The sequence below is a fragment of the Falco punctatus genome (assembly GCF_963210335.1).
Source record: "Falco punctatus genome assembly, chromosome: 20".
Lineage (NCBI taxonomy): Eukaryota > Metazoa > Chordata > Aves > Falconiformes > Falconidae > Falco > Falco punctatus.
In genome coordinates, this window is record NC_137600.1 from 3,547,610 (window position 1) to 3,571,654 (window position 24,045).

Consider the following 24,045-nt stretch of genomic DNA (forward strand, 5'->3'; position numbering starts at 1 on the left):
TTTGGCTTGCGTCAAAATAAAAAGCTGGTCTCTTCTGAACATTTATGGGGGAAATTCTGATCTGGAAACACTTGTTTTACATGAAAGCCCAGCTTTAAGTAAACAAACTGCAACAGGGCTGGAGGCTTTGCATGCATGTGGAAGCTTTGAGAGCTTGTCAGATCCAGCTGATGTCCATGGGGTTCCTGGAAATAGTTTAATTTATTTTTTTTAGCTGTGTCCTAATGCTTTCAGTGTTCCCTGGCAAATATTTTGGGACCTTGGCAGTGGCCGATGGGGCTATGAGGGAGTGTCAAGAAGTGGGCTGCAAAGGGGTGATGTGCTGGGGAGCTGGGCAGCACTCGGATGGGCTGCTGCCTCCTCTGCAACAGGCCACCTTCTTCCCTCTGCAAGTACCAGTTTTGTGGCCCCAGGGACCAGCTGATGTGTGTAACTTTGCTCCCAACGCAGGTGCTTTGCATCTTGTATGTGCTTGGTTGCAGTAAGCCCCAGACTTCTCCCTTCTTCCCCTGCCTAATGGTAGTTTCCTCTCATTAAGAGCCTTTTAATCCCTAATATTAATAGGAAATTATTATTTCCTTGGCTTTGCCAACTGTGAAAGGATTTTTAGTAGCTTTTTGACCTGACCTGGTTTGCTGGATTTATAATTGTGTTTGTATCTCCTCCCAATGAACTGAAGTGATAGTGGGACTGCAGCACATGTAGGCAGCACTCGGCTTCCTTGGGCTTCACATCATTGCTTCTCATGTGATTAACCAAATGAATCTGTGCAAAAGTGACTGGCTGGGCTTGGTACCTTTTAAAAGCTTTTTTTTTTTTCTTCTTCCTGAATATCTAATCCTGCTGGATGTCAGAAACCTCCTGGCCCCGTGCCCCAGGGCTGTGCAAGGATGGGGAATGGCAGGGAGCAGAGCCTACGTGGCTCCATGCTGAGGTTGTTTCAAGCCATCCTCCAAACTAACAGCAAAAAAAAAAAAAAACACAACTTATTCCTTCCTCTCCTTCCTCTGGAGTTGGGAGGGAAGGGAGAGAGACCAGGGTGAGCAGGAAGGTGACATGTGGAGATGCAGTGCATAGCCAGAGGGTGGTTAAATCCCCAGGGCTGTGCTTGCTGCCCATGGTCTGTAGAGAAACAATAAAACTGAGGAGCAGGAGGGGGTTTACAGTAGTGTTTTCAATATCGGCTTTGCAAAAAAAGTGTGAAGTGCCTGTTTCGAAGCCGAGGGCAGTATCTCATTCTGGACTGTGTGTGGGGAATCCTGGATGAACATATTTTCCCCAGCATAGCCGCAGCACCGTGCTGGAGGTTTCCCAGCAGCTGGAAAGATGAGATTCCTGCAGTCCTGGACTGCTTAGTCAGGAGAGGTGACACGCGAACACGCTGGAGCTGCTGGGAGAGGCGGCTGGCTCCTGCTCTGTACCTGGCTTGACACCACTCGATGTGTTTTCCCATGGGATGATCCCTCTCCGGAGGGGAGGCTGCTCCATGTGGGCTCTTGGGCGTGTGGTATATTGGTTCTCCCCAGCTCTAGGCACAGGCAGACCGGAGGAGCTGGATGCCAGTGGAAATCGGCCGTCCCTTGCACAGATTTGCCAGGCTCGGAGTATTTGTGCAGGCAGCGTTGTGCTGGCTGCAGCCTGGCAGCAAAGCCAGCAGCACCGCTGGCTCCTGAGTCACCCTGTTGTGTGCATGTGTCTAAAGCAAACAGTCTGGTGGCTTCGTGCCCCTTGGGAGCCAGTCTGACCTTGTGGGAGCGGTGCACAGGAGCTCTTGTCTGGCACTGGCAGCACTGCTCGCCCCTGCATTTTCTACCCTGGTGATGTGGGTTTTGCTGCACGGGCTTCCCGCTGTCTTTCCAACTCTGCTTCCTGCTCCGGGGAAATGGCATTGTTGTAATTACTTTGCAAATAGCTTTTAGAGAGAAAGCCATAGTTCCTCTTACAGGATGCTGCAAGAGAAATTGTTGCTCCCATGGGTCTTTCTTCCAGAGCATCCCTGGGGGATCCCTCTGCACCTTGTCTGTCGGCAAACCCTTTTGCGCTGATCCCATTTCGTGATGATCCTCTTGGGAGGTCTCCAGATAGAAGCAGCTGATGTTGCCTCTGTGTGACAGGCTTCTCACTGACTCTAGGTTTAAAATAAAATACCCCTGTTCAGAGTTCATCCTGTCCCTGGCTTTTGCTGTTATTTGGGTAACCTCTGCCAAGTGGTCACCCCAAGCCACCGCTGCAAAGTTACAGCAACTGGAGTGGGTTAATGCAAAGTAATGATGCTCCTCTGCTGCTGTGTGACAGCCCTGGGGGGCTGAGCTGCCGGGGCCACAGCAATGCAAGCCCTGTCCCAGCTTCACTGCTCTTCGGGCTTAAACAGTGAAAATGGATGGTTTTATCGCAGGCAGGGTCCCATGTCCATGTCTACAGCTCTCCTGGTGTCCACATCCCTGTGTCTGTCCTGGTCAAAGCCACTCTCCTGCCAAACTGTCAGCTTTCCAAGGGAAGTCTTGCTATTCTCAGAAATCCTGAGGAGACTCCCTGGGCAGCTGTAACAATGACCAGCGGTCAGGCATCCCTTGCCTGGGGCTGTGACCCCTCTTCAGGCTCCCCCAGGACCCCAGGTTATCAGTCTCCTGGTGTGTGGAAGCATGTGCGGATGCAAACCCCATTTTGGTGATCCTGACTCATGCAAACCAGCGCTCCTGACTCCGATGGGAAAAGCGTTACTCACGTGAGCCTGTTTGCAGGATCAGGGCTCTAATTACGGGCTTTGCCCATCTTGTAGCGTGGGAACCGGAGCCATTAGCCCCTAAACCTCCAGATCATTCCCAATACATTAATGTTTCTAATTAGTTAAGCCTGATGCCTTTTTCTCTCTAATGACAGTGGCGCTAGCACTTACTCGTGTTCGCTCTGCGTGCTGGTACTTCATTATATAATGATACAGTATGTGTTGTAATACCTATTCCCAACTGACAGTGGGTTTTTTGCATATGCCTCATCCAGAACTGATTAGGCAACGGAGAAGATGGGCTAGTGCAAATAAATGTTTGGGTCACATCCTTTCTAATTAGCTGGGAAGATGCTAGTGTAAGGGCGGGGGGGGTGGGGGGAATTGGAGTTACCTGGAGCTGGTGGGTTGGTTGGATGCTGTTGTTGTGGGATGAAAACCCGTTGCCTGTTTTTAAGCTCCTGTAGGGGATGAGCTGCCCCTTCCCCAGGCTGTGTTTTCACTCCCAGTCCCTTCTTCCCTTCCTTCCAGGGAAACCATCTCCACGGCAACCTCAAGCCTCCAGGCTCTGCCTCCTGGCTGCTCACCCATCCCCAGGACCCAGCGGGTAAGTCTCTGGGTACCAGGTCCATCAGGTGGCCCGGTGAGGGCTGGCGGGGGGCTTGGCAGGGCTGTGGTTATATAGACCCCCTACCTTGGCTCACCTCCTCCTTGAGGCTTGGCTCCTGCTTTGTGTGGGCTCGTGGGTGGCCATGGCTGTTCCCCTGTGAGAAAAGCTCTTCCCTGCTCCAGGGGGGGTGGCTGGCTTCAAGGTGAACCCTTGTGCTGTTCCCCTACAGATGCTCTGCCTGGGGTCAGGGATGCGCTGGTCACACATCCGTCAGTGATGGTCCTGGTTAGACCATGACCAAGCCCCAAACCAATTTTTCCATCTTTTCCATCACACGAGAATCCCATGGAGAGCAGCAGGGCCAGCACCCAGAGGCAGAGACTCTGTCCCCTCTTGGTGTTCCATCTTGGGGTGTGGTGGCACAGGGGTTACTGCTGGTGACAGTAGCTGGGCTGCCCAGGCTATGATGTCATATGCACACATCCCTGGTGCCGTGCAGGAGGGTGGCAATGCACCTTGCTTGTAGGCGGGCAGAAACGGGCGCTCGAAGATGCGGGATCTTGCTGCAAGCCCACTGGTGGCTCGGTGCAGCAGCAGGAAATGTGGTTCCTTTCTGGTATAATCGGGATTAATGATGTAAAACTGGTGGAAATGGGGGGGTGGGGGTGGGGATGATGTCTAAGGGTGGGTGTGAGCTGGTGTCTGGGAGGAGCTGAACTGGAGCATGGTGGTGATGATGCTGTGGCTGCCAGGAGGTGCTGAGGGGGGCAGCGCGGGGTCACAGCTCTACCCATGGGACTGACCCTCTCTGTCCCTTGGTCCCCACAGGGCAGGATGAAGCTGCTGGGTGCTGTGTTGCTGGCTGCTGGCCTGCTCAGCACCGCTGCTGGGAGGGAACAGCCCCCCTGGCCAGATGAGCCCTCGAAGACCTGCTTCTTCCAGACGCTCAGCAGCGTGGACAGTGAGTTCTGCAGGTGAGGGGGTGACCCCCTGGCTCTTCCCTGAGCTGCCCCAGCTCTGGGATCCAGTCCCATGCGTGCCCAGGGTGTCACCTCCTGGGACACTTAATTCCAGGATCCCTTTTGCCAGAGCTATAAATACGGGCTGCTTTCTCCCTTTTGCCAGGAATCTGAGCCAGAGCGGTGCCCACCGCGCTGTGCTGCTCCGACCACAATCTGGGGTCTTCGTGTCCCGGGTCAGCCAGAGCTGTCCCCGATCTGTCGTGCAGAGGCTCTTACAGAGACATAACAGCATCAGAGATGATGAGTGGTTTCTACAGCAAGTTTTAGAGGAAGGAGGCTGTTTTTTGGGGAAGAAGCGTGCTGGAATAGTTCACCCTGCAGACCTCAGAGCCCATGCTGCAGGAATGCTGATGCTTACGGCATGGGAAGAGGAGGAAACATGGGGGGGGGGGGGGGGAGGGGGGGGTGTCCCTGGAGCTGCAAGCAGGCAGCTGGCTGCTGTACAAGCTGAGCAGCCACCAAATGCACCCCCTGATCAAATATCTGGATGCTGAAGGTCCTTGGCTAAAACTCTTGTGGCCTGTGGGCCGCTGGAGATGGGAGGCAGCGGCACACACGTGCCCCTTGCCTTGGGGGTGGGGGTGTGTGTGAGTGTCTTAATATCCCACATCGCTGGGAGCTTCTGCCCCAAACCCATCCTTTCTGCTGCTTCTCGGTTAACCAGAACGTTCTCTAAATAAGAACAACTTGAGCTTCTAGATCCAGGCAAGCAGAGACTTCTCTTGTCCCTGGTTTCTTCCCACCAACTATGAGGAAAAGCCCCTTGCTCTGAGCCCGCAGCCCCCCCAGTGCCAGCCCGGTGCTGTGCGGGTGCTGGCTGCAGGATTTAAGGGCTCCTCCTGGGAGGGTCATGGCAGTGGCAGCTTATTGGTGGCCTTGAGATTCGCTAGCTACGTGCTGTGGTGACCTGGCAGCTTGCTCCAGTGGCCCCTTTCGCCGTTGGATAATGCAGAAGCTGGAGATATGGGATTATTGCACTATCGGTACCCAAAACGCGGAGGAGGCTTGTCCCTGCTTTCAAATTGCAAGTGGGAGAAGGGGGCTCAGGGCTCAAACAGCTTCTTTGAGGCCAAGGGGAGGTGGGGAGTGAGGGTGGCTTTGTTCTCCACCTTCAGCCCTTAGTTTAACCCACATGGGCCATGATTTTTAAAGGCTATATTCCCAGTATTTTCCAGTCTAAGGTGTGCTGAGCCATAATGAATGTTTAAAGCTTTGTTGCTGCTTGGGAGAGGGAGCAGACCCCATGGTTATGTTACAGTGTGGGAGGGTGCTTATCCTGGTGCTCAAGGTGCCCAGCATCTTTGATGGCTGCAAGTTGGATCCCACATCCCAGCACTGCAGCCACAGCTCAAGCCTGGCTGGAAAGCAGCACCAATTCCCATCCCTGGTGTGGGAATCACACTCTTCTCTCTCTTTTTTTTTTTTTCTTTTCCCCCCCAGAGGGGATTTAGAAATTATCTACCTGGAGCTGGGTGATGTTGGCTGCACATACATCCCCAAGTGCCACCAGTACCGCCGGCGGATCAGCAGGGAGTGGGGCAGCCCCCGTGTCCGGTACCCCCAGGCTGAGGAGGTGAGTCCTGAGTTGCATCACTTGCGAGCAGCTGCTCCACGCTTCTCCAGGTTAATTAAAGGTGTCGCTGGATCACAGGGGAGGAATCCACTGGGAAGGGATGGTGCGTGTGTGTACTTTGAGCCTGCCCGTGACACCCTGGCACTGGCAGCTGGGCTGGGACACCCAGTGCCTGTGCTTTGGGTGCTGGGGACACCCGGGAGCCATTCACCCTGTACAATGTGTGGCTCAGCACCACTGTCCTGCGGCCAAAGTGCAGTTACTTGGGTTGTGCTCGTTTTTTGCCTGATACCAGGGTGACTTTCTCAGCTTCCCCCCCTCCCCCCTCCCCGTCCTTCCCTGTTGCTTCAGAGTTTTGGTTCAAGGCTGAATTGTGGGTAAACTGAAACGCTGAATTTTTGGGCTGTGGTAGCAAAAAAGTGCATACATGGATATCTTTTTTTTTTTTTTTGCAATTGCTTGCAAACTTTCAAAGCAAAGAGATGCTCTGGCTGGGTGTTTGCATCCCTGGGGCTTGCCTGGAGAAACCAGAGGAATTCACCTGCCGAAGTCCTGGGCGGCAAAGGGTTTGTAACGCGGCGTTGATGTGACCGTGATGGGTGACCGGATGGTGGGTGGTCCTTGCCCGGAGCCCCCCGGGCTGCAGTGCCCCTCTGCTGCCGCCAGGTGGCAGCATTGAACTTCCCGAGCCCCAGCGCAGCCCGGCACCGGGAGCCGCGGGGTCCCCCCCGGGCGCTGCCCCCCTGCTGGGGGATGCCCTGGGGGGGCGGGGGGTGGTGTGTGTGTGTAGGAGCGCGGTGCTGTGCGGGTGTTGGGTGTTGCGATGGCATCCTGCATCCCCACTGCCAGCTGCCCAGCTTGGGGACCACTGTCTGTGGGAGGATGCGGTGGCATCTGCGTGCAGGGGGGTCCTTGTCCCCAAATCCCCAGCGTGATCCTTGTCCCAGCAACCGCCGTGTGCTGTTTCCCCATCATTAGCTCCAACCCTGGCAGCTGCAGATGCTTCAGCTGTAGTTAATAAGGGAGAAACTCGGCTCTTGGCTTTACCTTGAAGTGTTAAGAATCAGTTTTTCTGGCTGCTTCCTTGCCGTCTGGAAAGTCTCTTCCCCCTGTTGATCACATGGTTTGAAGTATAACTTTCCCTTAAAGATGTCTGATTCTTCCAAAAAAATAATTCTCCCTGGCAGAGGATGCTGGATGTAAAACCATCCATCACTTGTGCATTGCTTTCCAGTAGTCTGAAATTTCCCAGGGATGTAGGCAGTTGCTTTTCTTTTTATTTTTGTCCTGGAAAGCAAACCACGGCAGGGAGAAGGGAAGGGACTGGGTGGTGATGCTGGTGGGTGCAGCTCTGTCCTGTCAGCTATGCCGGGGTGGGGGTCTGGGGGAGAAGCGGAGGCAGAGCCTTGCCCAGCTGTGCCGGGGGGATGCAGGTTTGGCATCTGCGAACAGGAGCGGGCGAGTGAACCTGCCCCGTCTGGGCTTGGGAGCTGGCTCTGTGTGGCACTCCTGCAGGCTGATTTTTGGGATGGGATGCTGGCTGCGGGGGGTGGAGGGGCAGGGTCCCTGGGGAGCCCGTGGCAGGGGGCTGGCGGCTCCCACTGGCATTAGGGCTGGCTGATGCCTTGTCTCCACTGGCAGATCTGTCACCGTCTCTTTCCAAGACAACTCGGCACATCTTGTGCTGAGGTGGCATCTGAGGACACGGGCCCTGCTGCTTCCTGTGGTTTGCATTTCTCCTCTCCTCTGGCCTTCACCAAGAACATCCCAGCTCCTGCAGTGTGCCGGCAGGGGTCTTCGGGCAAGGGGCTCCACGGCCTTGAATCAGTTGCAGAGAACTGGCTCTGAATACCCTCAGGCTTTTCCTATTTCTTACATATTTCTTGCTCCTAAACCTGTAAGGATGCTTTGGGATAATTTCTTCCCCCAAAAAAAGATAATCCTTAAGTGGGAACAAAGTTGCCTCATCTTGTGCTGGGGCTGAGGCTTGCACAGGCAGCAGGGTTGCTTTTTATGGTTTATGATGGAATTCCTAAGGTCAGAAAGTTGGGGGTTTGTTTTTTGTGGTTATTTTTTTAATTCTCAAGTGAGAATGGGGAACCTCACTCTGCTGAAGTTATCTCCGTCTCTATGTGATGCTTCTCGGCACAGAGGGATGCTCCAGTCCTGCCAGGGCTTGGCCATCTCCTGGATGGAGTGGTGAGACACGGGCTGGCTACACGACTTCCAAATCGGTGACAGAAAAACTCGGGGTTTGAGTATGAAAACTTGTGTAGGAAGTGTCTGCTTTCTGTGGAACACTTTGTCTCTTCAAGAAAAACAACCACCGAAAAAGCCAAATGTGGAATGTTTGTTTCTATCTTTGGAAATATTTATCAGTTTGAGGGAGGGGGAATGGGGTATTTCCCATCCTTGTTCCAGATACTGGTACTGGGTCCGGTGGGGGCTCTGTTTTGCCTTGCCTGGGTCAAAGGTCTCTGCTCACAGCCTTGGAGGAGGCGACATCCATGTGTTTGTGGGTGAAGGATCTTCAAGTGGGGTGGCATCTTGCAAAGCCGAGCTCTGACAGGCATCTTCCACTGTTTGGTCCGGGGGATTTGAATACATCTTCTTGTGTGTTTGTAGGGATTTCAGTGTTTCCTCAGTTTAGACACTGGGCTGTTGCAGGCAGGCAGCTTTATCAAGCACCGCTTTTACTTCCCAAAAGACCCATCTTTGATTTCTTAGCAAGGAAGGCAGCTGTTACGTCTGGCTGCTGTCTCTGCGAGCAGCGTGCTCAGGCGAAGGAGTGAGATGCGTTGCCAGACGCAGGAGGCCAGTGGCTGGTTTGGGCACCCTGGAAACCCTGTAACTGCTGGGGACAGACACATCAACCTGCTCTATGTGGTGGGAAGCGTCTGTCCCCCAGCCCCGAGCTGGAGCTGGGCAGGCAGTTGGGCTGTCTGGGTGCCTGTGGGATGCAGCCCTGCGGTGCTGAGGATGCTCGGTCCTTGCTGGGGGACCCCTCTGTGGGCATCTCATTTGGGTAGCGCTGCAAGGATGTGACACGGAGCAAACACCAAATGCAGCTGGGAAAGTTTCTGTTGGCACCTTCCTGAAAACCCTGGTAGAGGAGCTGCTGCCAAGCCCTTTCCCAGGCGCAAGAAGGAAGCAGGAGCGGTGGAGAACATCTGGATAGATGGGAAATGCGCCCTCCTCGTCCTGCCTCAATATTGCTTTGCTCAACCAAAAATAAATTGGAAAAGAAAATTGGACATTGCATCAATTTGGGGCAAGTTTATAAATTCTGCAGCTAAGCAATCCCAATAGAAAATGATAGATCGCCAGCGCGCACGCAGCCCCTGCCGTGATGTATAGTCGCATTAGCCGAAACGCCGTGTTACATGATTCTGTTTTATTACCACTGTTGGTGGCAGACAGAAAAACAGATTACGCTTGAGATCAAATCGATAGGAACTTTATTTACTGGCCTTTTAAAAACATATTTCTGCACTTTATAAAAACATACAATAGGTGCTATTGATGCTATATAGAACTTGTCTGCTTGTTAAAAAGCAATTTACCCGCCGCGAAGGTCTTGAGCTGCGCTTTGCGGCTCTACCTTTTTACCTGCTCCTCCAGATTTGTTTTCATCCGTGGGGTTTGACGACTTCCTTAAAGGTTTCCTTGGGCTGTGCCATTGCTTGTTTAGGACATGGGGAAGGGGTAGGACTTGTTGTCTGGACGAGGGGCCAGGCATCTCGGAAATAAAGTGATTTTTTTATTCGCAGGGCTCCTACCCCAAATTGAACTTAGTTCAACTTTGAATTGTTTCTGCAAGAATCCTCTCCTGTCCAAATCAGTATGAGGAAGCAACTTGTGCATCCATGAACTAGAACTTTTCTGCAGCTGTACAGATTTTTCTCTGCTCTTCCAAGAACCGTCCCTTTCATAGTATCTTATTTAAAGCCATTTCTGTGGCAGAATGAGCTGGAGCTGAAATGGCAGCTGGAAAAGCCCCCCTCAACTGCACAAAGCATGGGGTGATGCCTTCATGGGTTGCATCAGGCTTAATCCAGCAGCACCTCTGCGTGTTTGTTGTGCCTAAGCCTGTAACCTTCCCCCTGGGGTGATGCCCCTGCCCTGCCCAGGGTGAAGGGCAGGAGAACAAGCCTCTCCCAGGAGCTTGGATTGTTCTGGAGTCCATGGCAGAGTCGTTGCTGGTGCTGTCCCAGCCTCAGCCCCAACTCTTCCCCCCTTTTGTGAACGCTTAGTGGCTGGGTTGTGGACAGTCCTGATTTATAAAGGTTTCTGTGCTCTAGGGTCTGGTGCCCATTATTTGGAAAATTATTTGTATGGGGAAATTCATTAGCTTTTAACAAAAGGAGGAGAAGGTCTGCTTAATCCCCTAATTGGGATGTGCTCTAGTTGTGTCAGGCAGTGATTTGCAGCTGGCTGGAAGAGGGGGCTTTTGAGTGGCACTCAGGTTAAATTCAAGTCTCATTAAAGCTGGGTTTAAGCAGAAGATTCCTGACAGTTTGTGTATCCTCCTTGGCTCGTGGAACTGTCTGGGGTTAAGGAGCCACCAGCATGTTTTTCTCTCAATCCTGTCTGGGCTACTTTAAAAAAAACAATGGCCCAACATTCCTTCCTGATGCTGTCAGCCAGATATTATGGGGATTAGCCCAAGCCCCTGGTGATGAACCCCTCCCTTTCGCCCTGTTGGAGCTGATGCTGGTTTGGGTTCCCATGCCCTGGGACCATGCCATGGCATACCAGCATCCCCAACTTCAGAGGGCTGCCAGCCCCGCGGCTCCCCGGCGCCTGGGACCGTCCCGGCTTTGCAGCAACTTCTGAGTGGTGGTGTTGGTGCGAGGCCTGCGAGCTACCAAAGTGCCTGTTTGAGGGCTCGTGTGGGGTGTTAAAGCAAAAAAAAAAAAAAAAAAAAAAAATCTGCGTGCTGCAGGCTTTTCTGTGCTGCATCAGCCCTGTCCTCTGCTGACCCGCTCCCAGGCAGGACCACGCAGGACCTGGCACGCTGCAGCCACCTCTGCTTTGGTGGAGGTTTGCACAGCAGAGCTGGGTCAGGATGCAATCCCTGTCCTGCAAAGCACTGCATGACTTTCCGTGCCTCTTGGAGCAGAGCATCCCTGATGGAAAGCTCTGGAGAAGCGTGGGGTGCTAGTCCCTGCTGGGTCCTTACCCCACCGGAGGGGACCAGTGGGACAGCTGGTGCCACATGCCATGAGAACCTCTTTCCGTGAGCAATCTTGGCAGAAATGTCACTTTGCATCAGTTTTATTACCTACACGTTTGCTGGACGTTTAACAATCCTGGACAAATAACCTTCTCCTTCAGGCAGAAGGGATGGGCTCTGGGGGTGACAAGAACCATGGTCATCAAGTCTGCTCTCCTCGTTGCTGATGTATTGGCATCCGCGCTGGTGCGGGACAGACACTTGTGCCTATTTCAACAGCAAAATGTTTGAAGCAGCTGATGCTTTTACTTTGATCCCTGTAAACACTATACAGTAATCAAAGTTTAAGCTGCTTTGGGTGAAATAATTGCTTAACAATCATATAAGACAAAGTGATTCAACAAATGACAATTAGGACTTGTGATATACAGAACAGATGCATTCAGTGTACCATATTATAATGTGCTAATACAAGATTGACAGCACAATAATAGGAGAGAACAGCCACTCAGCCTATAATTCGAAACCAAATGTGAGGCTGTCCACAGAGCTCAAATCCTAACAGGCTGTAAAATTAGAGGTAAGAAGGCACAAGTTTCACAAAGACTCATTAGCAGGTTGGCTGTGAATTTCCAAGGGAAGGGGGGAAATTTCCTGCTGGAGGATTACTTGTAGGCTGCAGTGCAAGGGATGGAAGGGGCGGGGGGGGGAACCTCAACCTCCGCCCATCTATATGTTGGGAAGCGAGTAACTTATATCTCCCCAGTCTCAAACGGGTGGTAGATGCTGCTTTCCCCTGTTAGCACCCAGGGTTTGGAGCAGAGGCTGCTCTGGTGCCGAGGCAGCATCAGCATCCCGATGCCGGGGCATCAGCCGCATCAGTGAGCGTTACTGTACGGCACGGATACATGAACCAGACAACGGTGTGAAGGACCAACTGAAATTCAGACTGATCTGAACACAGAGGTCTAACGGGCGTTCCCCGTGGGAGCTGGGCGCTTTCCAAGCCCTAAATGATACTGATGGGTGACGGGGGCACCCTTTAGCCCTGTCCGTGGCGATTAAGGCGGCTGGCTGGTGCTTGCTCTTCTCTTTGGGTAAATCAAGAGATGGGGACATGTGCAGGAGCGGAGGCTGTCAATCTCTAATGCCCTGCGTGAGCGGGGAGCACGCTGGCACGTGGAGAGGCAGGAGCGGGGGTCCAGCCCCCCTCCCCGGGCTGGATTCGCTCCACGATGTGCGGTGTGTGCTGCTCTCTCCTCCTAGAGCTGCTTTGGAGCCAAAGAGATCAAAGGAGCTAATATTTTCAGCGCTGGTGACAAAACAGACTTCAGCTCATCTTGTACTTTACACACACCATGCACTTATTTCACTAACGTATAATTTTATCATATTTTATTATTAAATAAACATGCCAGAAAAAATACTTTTTGCGTGTGGGGGAGGATGAAAAGGTTTGGTAATTAAAACTTCTATCCATCAATGCTTAACTCCAAGAGATAATTGTGTTGCTTCTGCAGACGTATATTTTGTATTGAATCACCCGGTTTTGTGTTAAAATCGGAGCCGGCGCTCGTGTGTGTGGAGCTGGGATGTGCCGTGGGCTGTGCGGGATCCCAGCAGGCACATCCCAGGATTGGGAATTTGGCTTTTTGTCTCCGTGATGCTGGTTTATTGCACGGGCAAATCCCTGCCACCACAGGGCACCTTTGTAACCGCTTCGGGTTTAACCTGTTAATATAAAAGCTGCAGCGATGCGCCCATCTGGCGGGCCTGTTGTAAAGATATAAAGAATTTTTCATTTATTTTTTTTTTTTTAAAACTGTAAAGCCGAAGCACATTGTAGAAGCAGATTAATCTATTCAAAATAACCTAATCTTTTGGGTTTGGTTTTTGGTTGGTTGTTTTTTTGGGGTTTTTGGTTTGGGTTTTTTTTTTTTCCTTCTTCTCCATTCTGTTTGGGATTTTCCCGGGATGCTCTGGGTGCCAGTGTGGGTGTCCAGCACTCTGGGTTTAAGAGCCTCAGCTGGGGTGACACTAGAGGAACAGCTGCGAAGCTCAGCCCTCCTCTTATTTATTCCTACCCATTTTATTTTGGAGGAGACCCTTAGGAAGCGCTGCCCCCGCAAAATGCGTCAGGGGCTTTGAAGTCAGCCTCATCACCACAGTTGCTGGTGGACCAGGGAGCCCCGAGGTGAAGTGTCACTTGCTGGTCTCCTGCCCTCCCCAGGAGCTGCCTTGACTGTTTCAAAAGGAATTTGCGGCATTTTGGGTGGGCAGGAGGCTTCATAGCGGGAGGCAGGCTCCTCTAGCCACTCCTGGCACTTGTGCCTTGAAAATTGAATTTGTGGGGTCTGAAATCAGGTTTAATCGACCACCCGCACCCTCCTCATCTCCCCTGCATCCTCCCCAGCTCCTCTGTAAGTTGCTGGCACTGACTCCATGCCGGATTGGTACCCAGAGGGAAAAACATCCCTGCTGCTGCTGTAACAAGGAGTGAACGCAGCTGGACAGGGACGCTGTGCAAAGCCGGGCATGCTCCTGCCCCTGCTCTGCAGCTCTGGCCTCACACCTTGTTGGGTCTGGGAAAAGCTCTGGGACCAGACCTGGCACGGGGTCGGGTGTACTGGGGGGGTGTCTTTGCTCCGTCACCCTTCCCACTGCAGGCAGGGATTGCCCTCCCTGCCCTTTGCAGAGGGGCCTGGGTGCAGCCGGGCTCTCGTGGGTCTCGCTGGGATGCGGTGAGAGGCTGAGCACGTGGGTGAAAAAGCCACGAAGTGGTGGTGGCTTTGGTCCAGGAGGAGGGGGAAGTGCTGTACGATGGGGATGTTTGCCCATAAAACACACCCTGACCTTACTGTGCTCAGGAACCCTCCCATGGGACTATCCGAGCATCTCCCATCCTCTCTCCGGTGTCCGGGGAAGCTCCAGCCTGCTCCGGCCTCAGTTTTGGCAGCGGAGGTTATTGATGCCCTTCAGCAGATCGAGGCGCAGCCCTCGCCATGTCCCTTTTCCGCAGGGAAACCCGCTCTGTCCTGCTTTCCTGGGCATCACCTCCCGTGCGGGGCAGCCTCCTGGGGGGCTCAGCCTCGCCGCTGGGCTCTGAGCTGGAGAAACCATCCCTGGGAGCCTTCCTTCCCTGCAGCATCTTCCCTGGTGCCTCCCCGCCAGCACAGGAGCCTTTTCCATGGATGAGTAATTCTTCCCAATTTGGGGGCTCCTTCCTGCGCCGTAACAGCCCTGAGCTCGCCTGCTTCGTTCCAGCTGCCAATCTGCGGCAGAAATTTCCCCCTTTTCCCGGCGGAGGGGAGGGGACGGGGGATCTCGGTTATACAAGCTGGGGTTGGGGCGACTATTTTGGATCCCTCCTTCCTGCCTCCAAATTGCAGCTTTGAATGTGACAAGTTACAAAACACTTGAGTCATTTCTCTCTTGCGCGCTGCCTTTTCCCCCACAAGGAGAAGATGGTTTGGGTTGTTTTATAGGGGGAAAAAAAAAATTAAAAAAAATAAATATGGGGGGGGGAAGGCGGCTCCCCCCAGCCCGGGCGGCTGCGTGCAGCCCACACGCAGGGTAACTCTGAGTGCTGTTTATGTAAGCTGCTCATGTTCTGCTGAGCTGCAGCGAGAGCTGTTGTCAATTCAGAGGAAAGCCCACGTCTGCCCACGTAGGATCTCCCGAGCAGGGTTGTGTAACGGGGAACCAGGCAGCCGCGCTGTGCTGGGGGGCTGCCGTGCGATGCCAAGGCTGCTGGGGGGCTCGGGACATCCTGCTTAGGGGGGATGTCTGAGATATCTGGGGGTAAAGGAGTGGGAAGTGTCTGTAGTGCTGGGAAAAATTCTGCCTGCTTTGATGTGGTGAGAGGAGCTCGGTGCCTGCTGGTGGTCCCAGGGGGTTTGAGGATGCTCGGGGAGGTCCTGGCCCCACACTCGGCACGCGTGCCTCCATCCGAGCGTGCACGGTGCGTTTTAAACTCATAGAGTCATCAGGTGACTTCCAGCATCAATGTTTCTTGGGGTCCTGGAAGCAATGGGACTTTTCTGGCAGACAAAGTTCAGCGTTGGACTCGAGGAAAACCTTTGCGTTATCCCCAGAGCCCCTTGATGGAGCTGGTGGCTGGTCCTGAGCGTGCCCAGATCTCCCGAGACTCTGGCAAGCGAGCAAAGCCCCTGCTGGCCACTGTCGCCGGTGGGTCTGCACCCATGGCTTTAATATCTGGGGGGGGTTACATCCACTGCTACAAACCCTTCGCATCCTCCTCCATATGGGGAGGGGGCCATGCATTATCATTTCAATAGCTCTTTACATAAATACGGAAGAATAAGAAAAGCTGGTGGCTTCTGTTGCTCCCAGCCTGTGAGAAACGCTGTCTCGGTTATCGGATTTGAGTTCTTTTGCACTGTTACATTTTTATACATATTTATTCATGCAGAACCGAGGTGCCGAGCGAGTCGCCCTGCCACGGGGCTGCTGGGTGCACCGCTATACATAAGAATGCACCTTCATTTACATCCTCACTACTTGCCCACAATTGAACTATGTGGGTTATTTTCATTCCTCATGTGTGTTTTTTTTTTTTTAAAGGTGGGGGAAGGGGAGGAGGAGGAAGAAAAAAAACCCCAACCCTCTAAATTCACTTTCTGGACTTCCGTTAAAATTTTCCCTCCAGTATTTTTGTAACCCATAGAAATGTGGCACATGGGTGAGCTCCACCAGAGGGGAGAGATGAGGCCTGGGGATGAGGGGGCGGAATGCGTTTTGGGGCAAAGAGTAAGTTTATAACTATTTTTCTTGTAAGCGGAGCAGTTAGCTGCACTGCAAGCCATTCATCTTCTGATTTAATAACTCATTCTCCTTGTGCAGACATGAGGTATTATATTCCTGGATATTGCTTCTCTTGGTATCGAGTATGAAAGACGAAGCCACATTTTTCTATTAAAATATGTTTTCGTTGTAATTGAAATAACAATTTTTTGCTCCCTTTCCCCTTTATTTTGGGTACTAGAGCTCTCCTGCCACCTGGTCCCTCCTCCTGGCCTGACATTTATTTATTTCCCTTCCCAAGTGACAGGTTCAGCACTGGCAATGCAAACTCCTTCCTTTTCCCCTGTCCTGGGGGGGCTCGTGTGATGGGAGAAGCGCCGCCGTTTCCTTTGAGCTGCCTCTAATCAAATAATAAATCTGATATTATATGATATATAGGCTATTTTGCATCCAGGGGGTCTCCCGTACTATGGGAGCTGATGCACAGTCAGGGTGCTAGGGGGTACCAGCTAGCTCAGGGGCTTTGTGCGACCATCTCACCCTTGGCTGATGCTTTTTTAGCAGCAACTCATCCCCTGGAGTGGCTAATTCCTTCTCTCTCTGGGGTGCAATGAGTTTGCAGGACCTCGAGGAAGGGCCAGGGTGGGCAGATCCTGGTGCGGTGGGTGCGTTGGTGGCCGTGGTGGGTTTTCTGGGAGCAGAGGGAGCTCTCGGCTCATGGCTCCGTCGCTTCCCGCGCCGCCTCGCCGGGGTTAACATCCTTAAACAAAACTTCTCCCTTTCATGTTCTCCTCGCCTGACTGTCTCTTAACTAATCATTTGATCTCCTCGTTTCTGTGAGAAGGTTCAGAGCCTGATCAGAAATTAATGGGAAAGGAGGAATTAAGCAGCGGATCAAAGTGGCCGCGTCGCGTGCTGCAGTTCGGGGCTGGAAGCAGGGGTGGCTGGTGGGGCGACGCGTGTCGTGGTGTCTGTGGGGGGGACACACGGGGACCACAGCAGCTCCTGGTGCTCTCAGTCCAGTCCAGCCCCAGTGCCGCAGCAGGGAAGCGGTGAGCTGCAACCCTCGTGCAAAGGGTCTTGGTATTGCTGCAAGTGCCCATCACCCTCACGCCAGGCCTGGTACCGAGGGGCTCATAGCTGTCTCCGGAGGTTTTCCCACGTCTGGGGATGCTGCAGGGCAGCTGCGCTCCCCACAGCGCCAGAGCCCACGTACACGCAACAGGAATTCCCTCATTAAACAAATATTTCGCAAGTGGGAGGAGGAAGGGAGGTGGCAGTGCTGCAGAGCCCCCCGCGATGCTGCAGCCCCTTGTGATGCTGCACCCCGTCGTGATGCTGCAGCCCCCCACGATGCTGCACCCCCTCGTGATGCTGCAGCCCCCCACGATGCTGCACCCAGGCACACCAAGGATGATGGCACAGCAAAACAAACCTGGGGCTGGGGACACAGCTTTGCACCCACCAGGTGCAAAAAACCCTTGCAAAAGCAGAGGTGTTTTTTTTACTGAAAACTCTTGCAATTCCTGCTGCGCTGCATGCACCTGGCTGCTTTTGGGGGGGGGCGATGTGCCAGGGTGGGAGCAGGGGCACGTGCCAGCCCCATGGTTCAGGGTTCGGTTGCTGCTCAGGGCTTTGCCCCTGTTTTTTTCTGCAGCTGCTGGGCTTTGTCCTGTCCATCCAGGAGCTGCTGCTCCCAGGAGATCTCCCTCTTCACAGAGGGGCAGGTCGCACGCAGTCAACGGATTTGCCAGATTTCTTCCAGCTGGAGGGAAAAGCCTGGGAATTTGGGTGGAAATCTGGCTGCAAGGGAGGAGCAGGGCTTTTGGCATTTGAGGACCAGATCCATTTGGCTGGTGGCGCTGGCTGGTCCCGGTCACCTCTGGGCTTGCTGGGCTGATGCTCTGAGCTCAGCCCCTCCTGGGCCATCCGTGAGATGAGCCAGCCTGGGCTCAGCTGCCGGCAGTGGAGCGCCGGGAGCTGCAGCTCTGCCAGCCTGGCACCTTTCCCCATTGAAAAGGGAAGGAAGGCTTGGAAAAGAGGAGTACTGCTTTTGCCACCTTTTGGTCTTCTTTTGCTGGAATGTCACCGCAGGTGCCACTGGCTGCTGTTTGGTGGCAGGGACCTGGCGGGTGGAAGGGGAGATGCTCCTGGAGCGCATCATGTGCAAAGCTGCTCCGTCCCCTGCAATGACCGCAGCCTTCACATGGTTTTCCCAGCAAAGATTCTGTAATCGGGACAGGGATACCTGCAGGCGGATGAGTGTGGGGGATTCCTGTGGGACCCCTGCCCAAGCGATGCAACCCACGTCCCCCCGGGCAGTGGCTGCACTCAATTTGAGCCCCAGTGGATGCTGCCTTTCCAGGAAAACACTTTATCAAACCTCAGTCTTGAGTCCTTTAATTATCTGCGTCCAGGGTATAAATTGCACGAGCACTTAAGGGCTGTTCTCAGCAAGGGCCTGAGGCCACGAGGCAGGGCTGTGGCCAAGGTGCTGGGTGACCTTGTTCGTGCCCCTCTCTTTTGCACACCCAGCTTCATTCCAGCACACTCTGGTATGTCAGGAAAAAAAAAAAAATCTCCTTCAGGAGGGAAATGTGCAATTAAAATACCACCACCACACAAACACACACACACAAAAAAAACCCCCAAAACCTGTGGCAGTCTCCAAACAGTGAATTAAATAAGGATGAAAGGCAAACGCTAGCTCTGGCAAAACCCTAGGAAAGGAGCCATCAGCTATCCGCATCGTCCTGGGATTTCAAACCATGCCAATGAAATTTGGCCGCTTCATTTCATTCGCTGTCAATCAGCGTCGCTGCTACTGATGCTTCCTCCTCTTTTTATATCCCCCGTTTCTTTTGGCGATGCCCAGAGCTCAGTTGTATCCCAGCCAGGCAGCCCTCATCACCAAGCGATTAAATCATCGTAAAAAAAAAAAAAAAAAAAAAAGAAGAAGAAAAAAAAGAGAGACGTCGCTTCTCAGACATAATAGTAAAAAGGGGGCGGTGGGGGGGGACGACGGCTCCGGGTCTATTTCTGCTCTGATATGTCCTGGCGCTGCCGGCGTGCGTTCCCCAGCCACCGCGCGATGCTGAGCCGTGCTGAGCTGCGCCGGCAGGTCACCTGCTGCAGATGGTAAAACGCGATGTGCAGAGAGGGCTCTTGCACCATGCAGGGTTTCTGCAGCATCCCAAAGCCCCCAGCCCCGGGTACTGGTCCTGCTTGGGTGCTGGACCGTGCCCTGCCACAGCCTCACGGGGCTGCTATGAACTTCATCCCGGCACAGAGCATTTGAGATGTCGGTGAACGTGGCTGGTTGCGCCTGGTCCCCAAGCGTCTCTGCCCTTGAGCATCCCGACCTCTGAACATCCTGACCCACAAGCATCCTTGCTCTTGAGCATCCCAACCTCTGAACATCCTGACTCACAAGAATCCCTGCTCTTGAGCATTCCGGCCTCTGAGCATCCTGGCCTCTGAGCATCCCTGCCTCTGAGCATCCTGACCCACAAGCATCCCTGCCCCGTTCCTCTCACAAGGGCAGCTGCCTCCCAGCCTCTAAAATCTACTGCTTTAATAACAGAGCGCTCAGGCTGTAAAGGGACCATGGAGAGAGGGGGGGGAATAATTGTGCAATTGAGGGTTATCAGTTCGCAGAGCGTTTCCCATCCTGGATTTGGCCATTCCCAGTATAAAACTGAACAATGAGGATAAGGCTGCCTTAATGAAAATGTGCCTAAAGGCCTGGCCTTGGGGACCACCCAGCAGCGGGCTGTGACCGTCCCAGCCCCGCTGCGGCCGAGGGTCCCTGAACACCCTTATTTGTGCAGATATTTGCGGCAGCGTGGCCCTGGTTTTGCTGCGCGCACGGCTCTCTGCTGGAGGTTTTGGCTCAGTCCTGGGCTGTTGGAAATACCCAACAGGTTGCTTTGATTTATTTTAAGCATTTTGCATTTAAATGTGGCGCTCTAGGAAATCCTGCCTGGCTCGTGACATCCCCAGGGCTGCTCCTGCCGCTTGGGTGCAAGCGGACACAACACCCAGCTCTGCCCCTGGCAGCAGCCCAGGCGGCAAAATTGGGCTTGGATCCCAGTTTTTCCCACATGGAAAAAAAAACCCCAACAACAAACAAACCACCCAAACTTCAGGGTGTAAGTGCAAAATCTGTCATCCCAGGGGACCATCCCTGAGGGATTGCAGAGCCAGGGTAGGGGGTGATGGGGCTGGGGGGTTGTTTGGGTAATAACATTAAAAGTCAGTTGCGTAGCGCGTGCGCGGCCGCTGAGCGGGGCAGCACAGGGCTGGGCCAGCCGCTGCTTTTTAATTTCAGAAATGTCACTGAGTCAGGAATGACTCATAATTATAATGGGAGACATTTCCAACCCGGTGCATGACTCGGAGACATCTTCCAGTGATATTAGAGCTGTTTGTAAAAGCCAGGCCTTGCCCTGGTGTGCTCCCCCGCTCCCCGGCTGGGTTGTGTGTCCCCCCTTGCCAAGGTGACAGCCCATCGCGCCGTGGCAGCAGGGATGCGGTTCGGGCTGAGGATGCTGGTCTGTGTCGGACAGGAGCAGGGGGCTGCGTTAATGGTCCCCATCAGGTGGCAGGTGTCTATTAAAGCGACTCCCATCACCGCTGCGGCTGGCCTGCCCTTGGCTCGGGGCTGCTCCGGCAGACAGCTCCGTGTCGCGGTGTAACCTCAGCACCGGGGCGGTCGCCGCTGTCGGGGTATCGGCAGGCAGAGGGGCAGTGCGTGCCCCCCGGGCTGTGCTCACTCCTGCTGCTTGGGAACAGGCGGTTCATCCCCTTCCCCATCATTTTGGGTGCAAAAGTAGCTTGGCGGAGTTTTGACGGTTGCAGTTCAATGTCGCGACATCGCTGCCTGCGACGGGGGCAGCACAAGGGGGTGTTGCTGTATCTGAGCATCCTCTGGGTTATCCCTCACTCTGCCACTTTCCTCCTCTTCCCAGCCAAGGCAATTGTCCTTCCCATTCCTGCTGTGATGGGAAGGGGGTGGGTCTGGCCAGGTCCCCAAGCAGCACATCCTTGAGTGCCGAGTGCTGTGGTGGGCACCTGGGGGTGATGCTCCCCCTCGGAGATGCTCCAACACCTGGCTCTTCTCCTGGCTCACCTTAGCAGGCAGCCCGGCGCTATACCTCCAGACCCAATTCATTAAGCAGGATTGGTATGAATTAAATTAGGGAGGCGTTTGATCCAGCTGGACCAGTTCTGAGCTCCTAGGGTGACTGGTGTCGGTCCATGCCAGCATCGTCCCCAGTGTGATGCCCGGGAGCCGGGCTTGGGGAGCCGTGCAGTTCCCTTCTGACTGGAAATACTTTCTCACCAAATAGCATTAAATATTCCTGAGCTGTGAACATCTTGGACTGATTTTATTTTCCATAAATAAACTTGTTGGGAGATATTTGGAGATGGGCCTAAGCTGCAGAGCTTGGACTGGGTCCCAAATCTCGCTGCTGTTTGGGCTCGAGGGGTTGGTTCAGGATTGTTTCGAGCTTTATTTCGGTTCTCAGAGTCTGAGATTAAATAGCTGCCCTCAAACGCAACTCTCTCAGTGCTTCCACCAGCTCCCTGGCCCCCCCCAAGGGCTGCTGATGGGCGGAGAGGGGCTTGCAGGCATCCCCTTGCTATGGGCATGGGCTATAGGGTTATAGCTCTATAGGCTGCTATAGGGTTTTCCAAAGTGGTTGCTACCGCTGGCTGTTTCCAGCGTGGCCAGCTGGATGCTGTACGTGTCTTCAGGAGGTACCAAGCTGCTGTTGCCTGGTGGGACCACGGATGCTCAATGCTTGAGGCAGCTGCTTGCACCAGCACCGTGCATTTGGAGGGTGCAGAACCCCTTTCCCCTCGCACGTGCGAGGTGCCGCTCACCCAGGGCTCCCGTCTCGTCTTCTCGCTGCAAGTGGGTTGTTTTCCAGATTGGGAAAAGGGGGTGGGGGTGGGGAAGGAGGGGGAAGGGAAGAAAATCTATTCCGGTTGTTTATTTTTAAATGGGGAAATTAAGTAGAAGAGCCGTAAGGATGTGTTTGCAAACCTGCTCCCTACACGGTGCATCCCGGGGAGGCTGGATCGGTGGGGCGAGGTGGTGAGGGCTTAATTCCCTTCCCTTACCGGAGGGGCCAAGCACTTTCTGCTCGTCTAACATGTGCCTGATTAATTATGACAAGTACAGGATTGCTCTTTTGGTGAGCACACATGCTCCCCGAACCCCTCGCAGTCCCTCACCCTCGGCTTCCCTTCTTTTCACTCAATTTTCAAGTTTATGCCAAGCGCAGCCATTGGGAAGAGGAGTCTAATCTGACCCGTAAACTCTGTCACATCCTCATTAATTTGGCCATGTCTCCCCTGGTAGCCTAAGGGAACCGTCACATTTTTAACGAGGCTCCGAGGAGGCCGTCACAGCGACAGCTTCATTTTGACAGCTGCGATGGGAAAGGTGCAGTGTCAGGTTTTACGGCGGCTGCCGGGGCTCCCGGTGCCGGTGCCGCCTGATCCGTGTGCAGGATTTGGCCCTTGCCGTGCAAGCTTTTGCAGATCCGTGCAAGGCATTTTGGTTTGGCTCCTTTTTGCCTGGGATGCGGCTGCTGCTCCCGAATTTGCTGGTGGTTTACAGCTGAGCTGGGCATGGACCCAGAGCGAAGGGATGCTGCTGGTCTTCCATCGATGCCTTGGGGTCAGTGCTGGCATCCTGAGCCCTTGGTACATCTCCAGGATTTGGCACCATGGCTCAAGACAAGCTGCCCTGGCCAGTTCTGGGAAATTCTGCTTTTTTCCCCCCATTATTCCTAAATTTAAGCATTTTGGAATGAAATCCCATGGCAGGGTCCATTTCCCAAGGAATTTTCCCCACTGGGGGGATCAGAGGCCTCATCCATGAGTAGTTTTGTGTTCAGGGTGAGGACCCATTGCTGTTTTGTGCAAGGGCAGCGGCTGATCCGGAGGGATCTTGCTCCACCCTGGGAGCTCTTCTAGCCTATTCTAATGCAAATGTGCATTAGCTGATAATCTGAATGTTGAGTGGATTATTTCACCCCCAGATGAGCTGCTGTAAGGCGAATTTTTTTGCTTTTAGTATACTGAACCCAAACCCCCTCTACCACCACAAATTAACCTACCTTGGAATTATGTTTTATCGCCAGAAATCCGTGCAGAAAGCACACCTCTCTCTTTCCTTTTGCATGCCCTAAAATAAATGAAGAAATAGGACCTGATGACACCCTCTAACAGCTTTATCGCATATGCATGATAATTGCATCAGCAAACGTTTGTATTGCAATTAAAATGAGGAGGCAATAAACCATGAGAAATCAATTAAAAGAAGATCCCGTCTGTAGGAGCAGCATCCCATCCTCCTGCCTGTCCTGTGAAGATGCACTAAGACCCTACCATCCTGCTTCATCCTTTCCCCCCCCCCAAAAAAAAACACAGCAGGGCTTGACCCTACCAAGGTGGGGCTGAGCAGGGTGTAGCTTTTTTCTCTCTTCAAATTTTATGAACGTGGAGCATCATTGCTGGCTTCGCATCGTCGTGCTGGAGCATCGCTGCCCGGCACCGTCACAGCATCACTGCCCTGTTTTTGGCAGCTGAGGGCTTGGCCTTGGGTGCTGGCAGGGCAAGGAGCAGAGGCAGCACCCTTGCACCCACACAATGGTGGGATTTGGGTTTTTTTGGGGGGTCCAGAGCAGCAGCATGTTGGGTGGGTTGCTTAAAGCTGCTGGGCTGAGCTCCTGCCAGGGCAGAAATGGAAACGTGCAGGAAATGTGCGTTGTTTAAAGCAGGGTTCAGCTTTCTGGGTGTCGGCAAGCAAGTTGTGAGAATCCAGCCCCGTGCAAATGCTGGAGGCTTTGCTTAGCGCTGCTGTGGGCTCCTCTGGTCCTTCAGCATCTGCCCCCTGCACCTTCCCTAAGACCCTCTCTCATCCCAGCACCAGCTTTTTCCTCCATCCATCCATCCATCCCCCCCAAAAATGGGGATTCGGCTGCAAGATGCCAACCCCCCCAGCCCCGCTCCAGCCAGCACGCAAAGGGCACTTTCCCCCTGGAGATGCATTTCCCCGCTCTGTGCGCTGCACACTTGGAAAAAAAAAAAAAAAAAAAAAAAGAGAGAGAAGATAAACCCACCAAAACAAACCCTTCCCTTGCACGTGCAGCTCCTTCC

The 24,045-nt window shown here is 53.5% G+C and overlaps 1 protein-coding gene across 11 annotated transcripts in view; it reads left to right on the forward strand.

Annotated features, from left to right (window-relative positions):
- The window catches only part of PEBP4 (phosphatidylethanolamine binding protein 4), an 80,598-nt gene that overhangs the window by 5,467 nt on the left and 51,086 nt on the right, over window positions 1-24,045 (forward strand). For all 11 annotated transcript variants that reach the window (XM_080370601.1, XM_080370606.1, XM_080370604.1 and 8 more), the window contains exons 2-4: window positions 3,257-3,332; window positions 4,164-4,309; window positions 5,798-5,930. In XM_080370601.1, coding sequence (XP_080226727.1) covers window positions 3,257-3,332; window positions 4,164-4,309; window positions 5,798-5,930 — 355 coding nt within the window. The remainder of the gene's footprint in view (window positions 1-3,256; window positions 3,333-4,163; window positions 4,310-5,797; window positions 5,931-24,045) is intronic.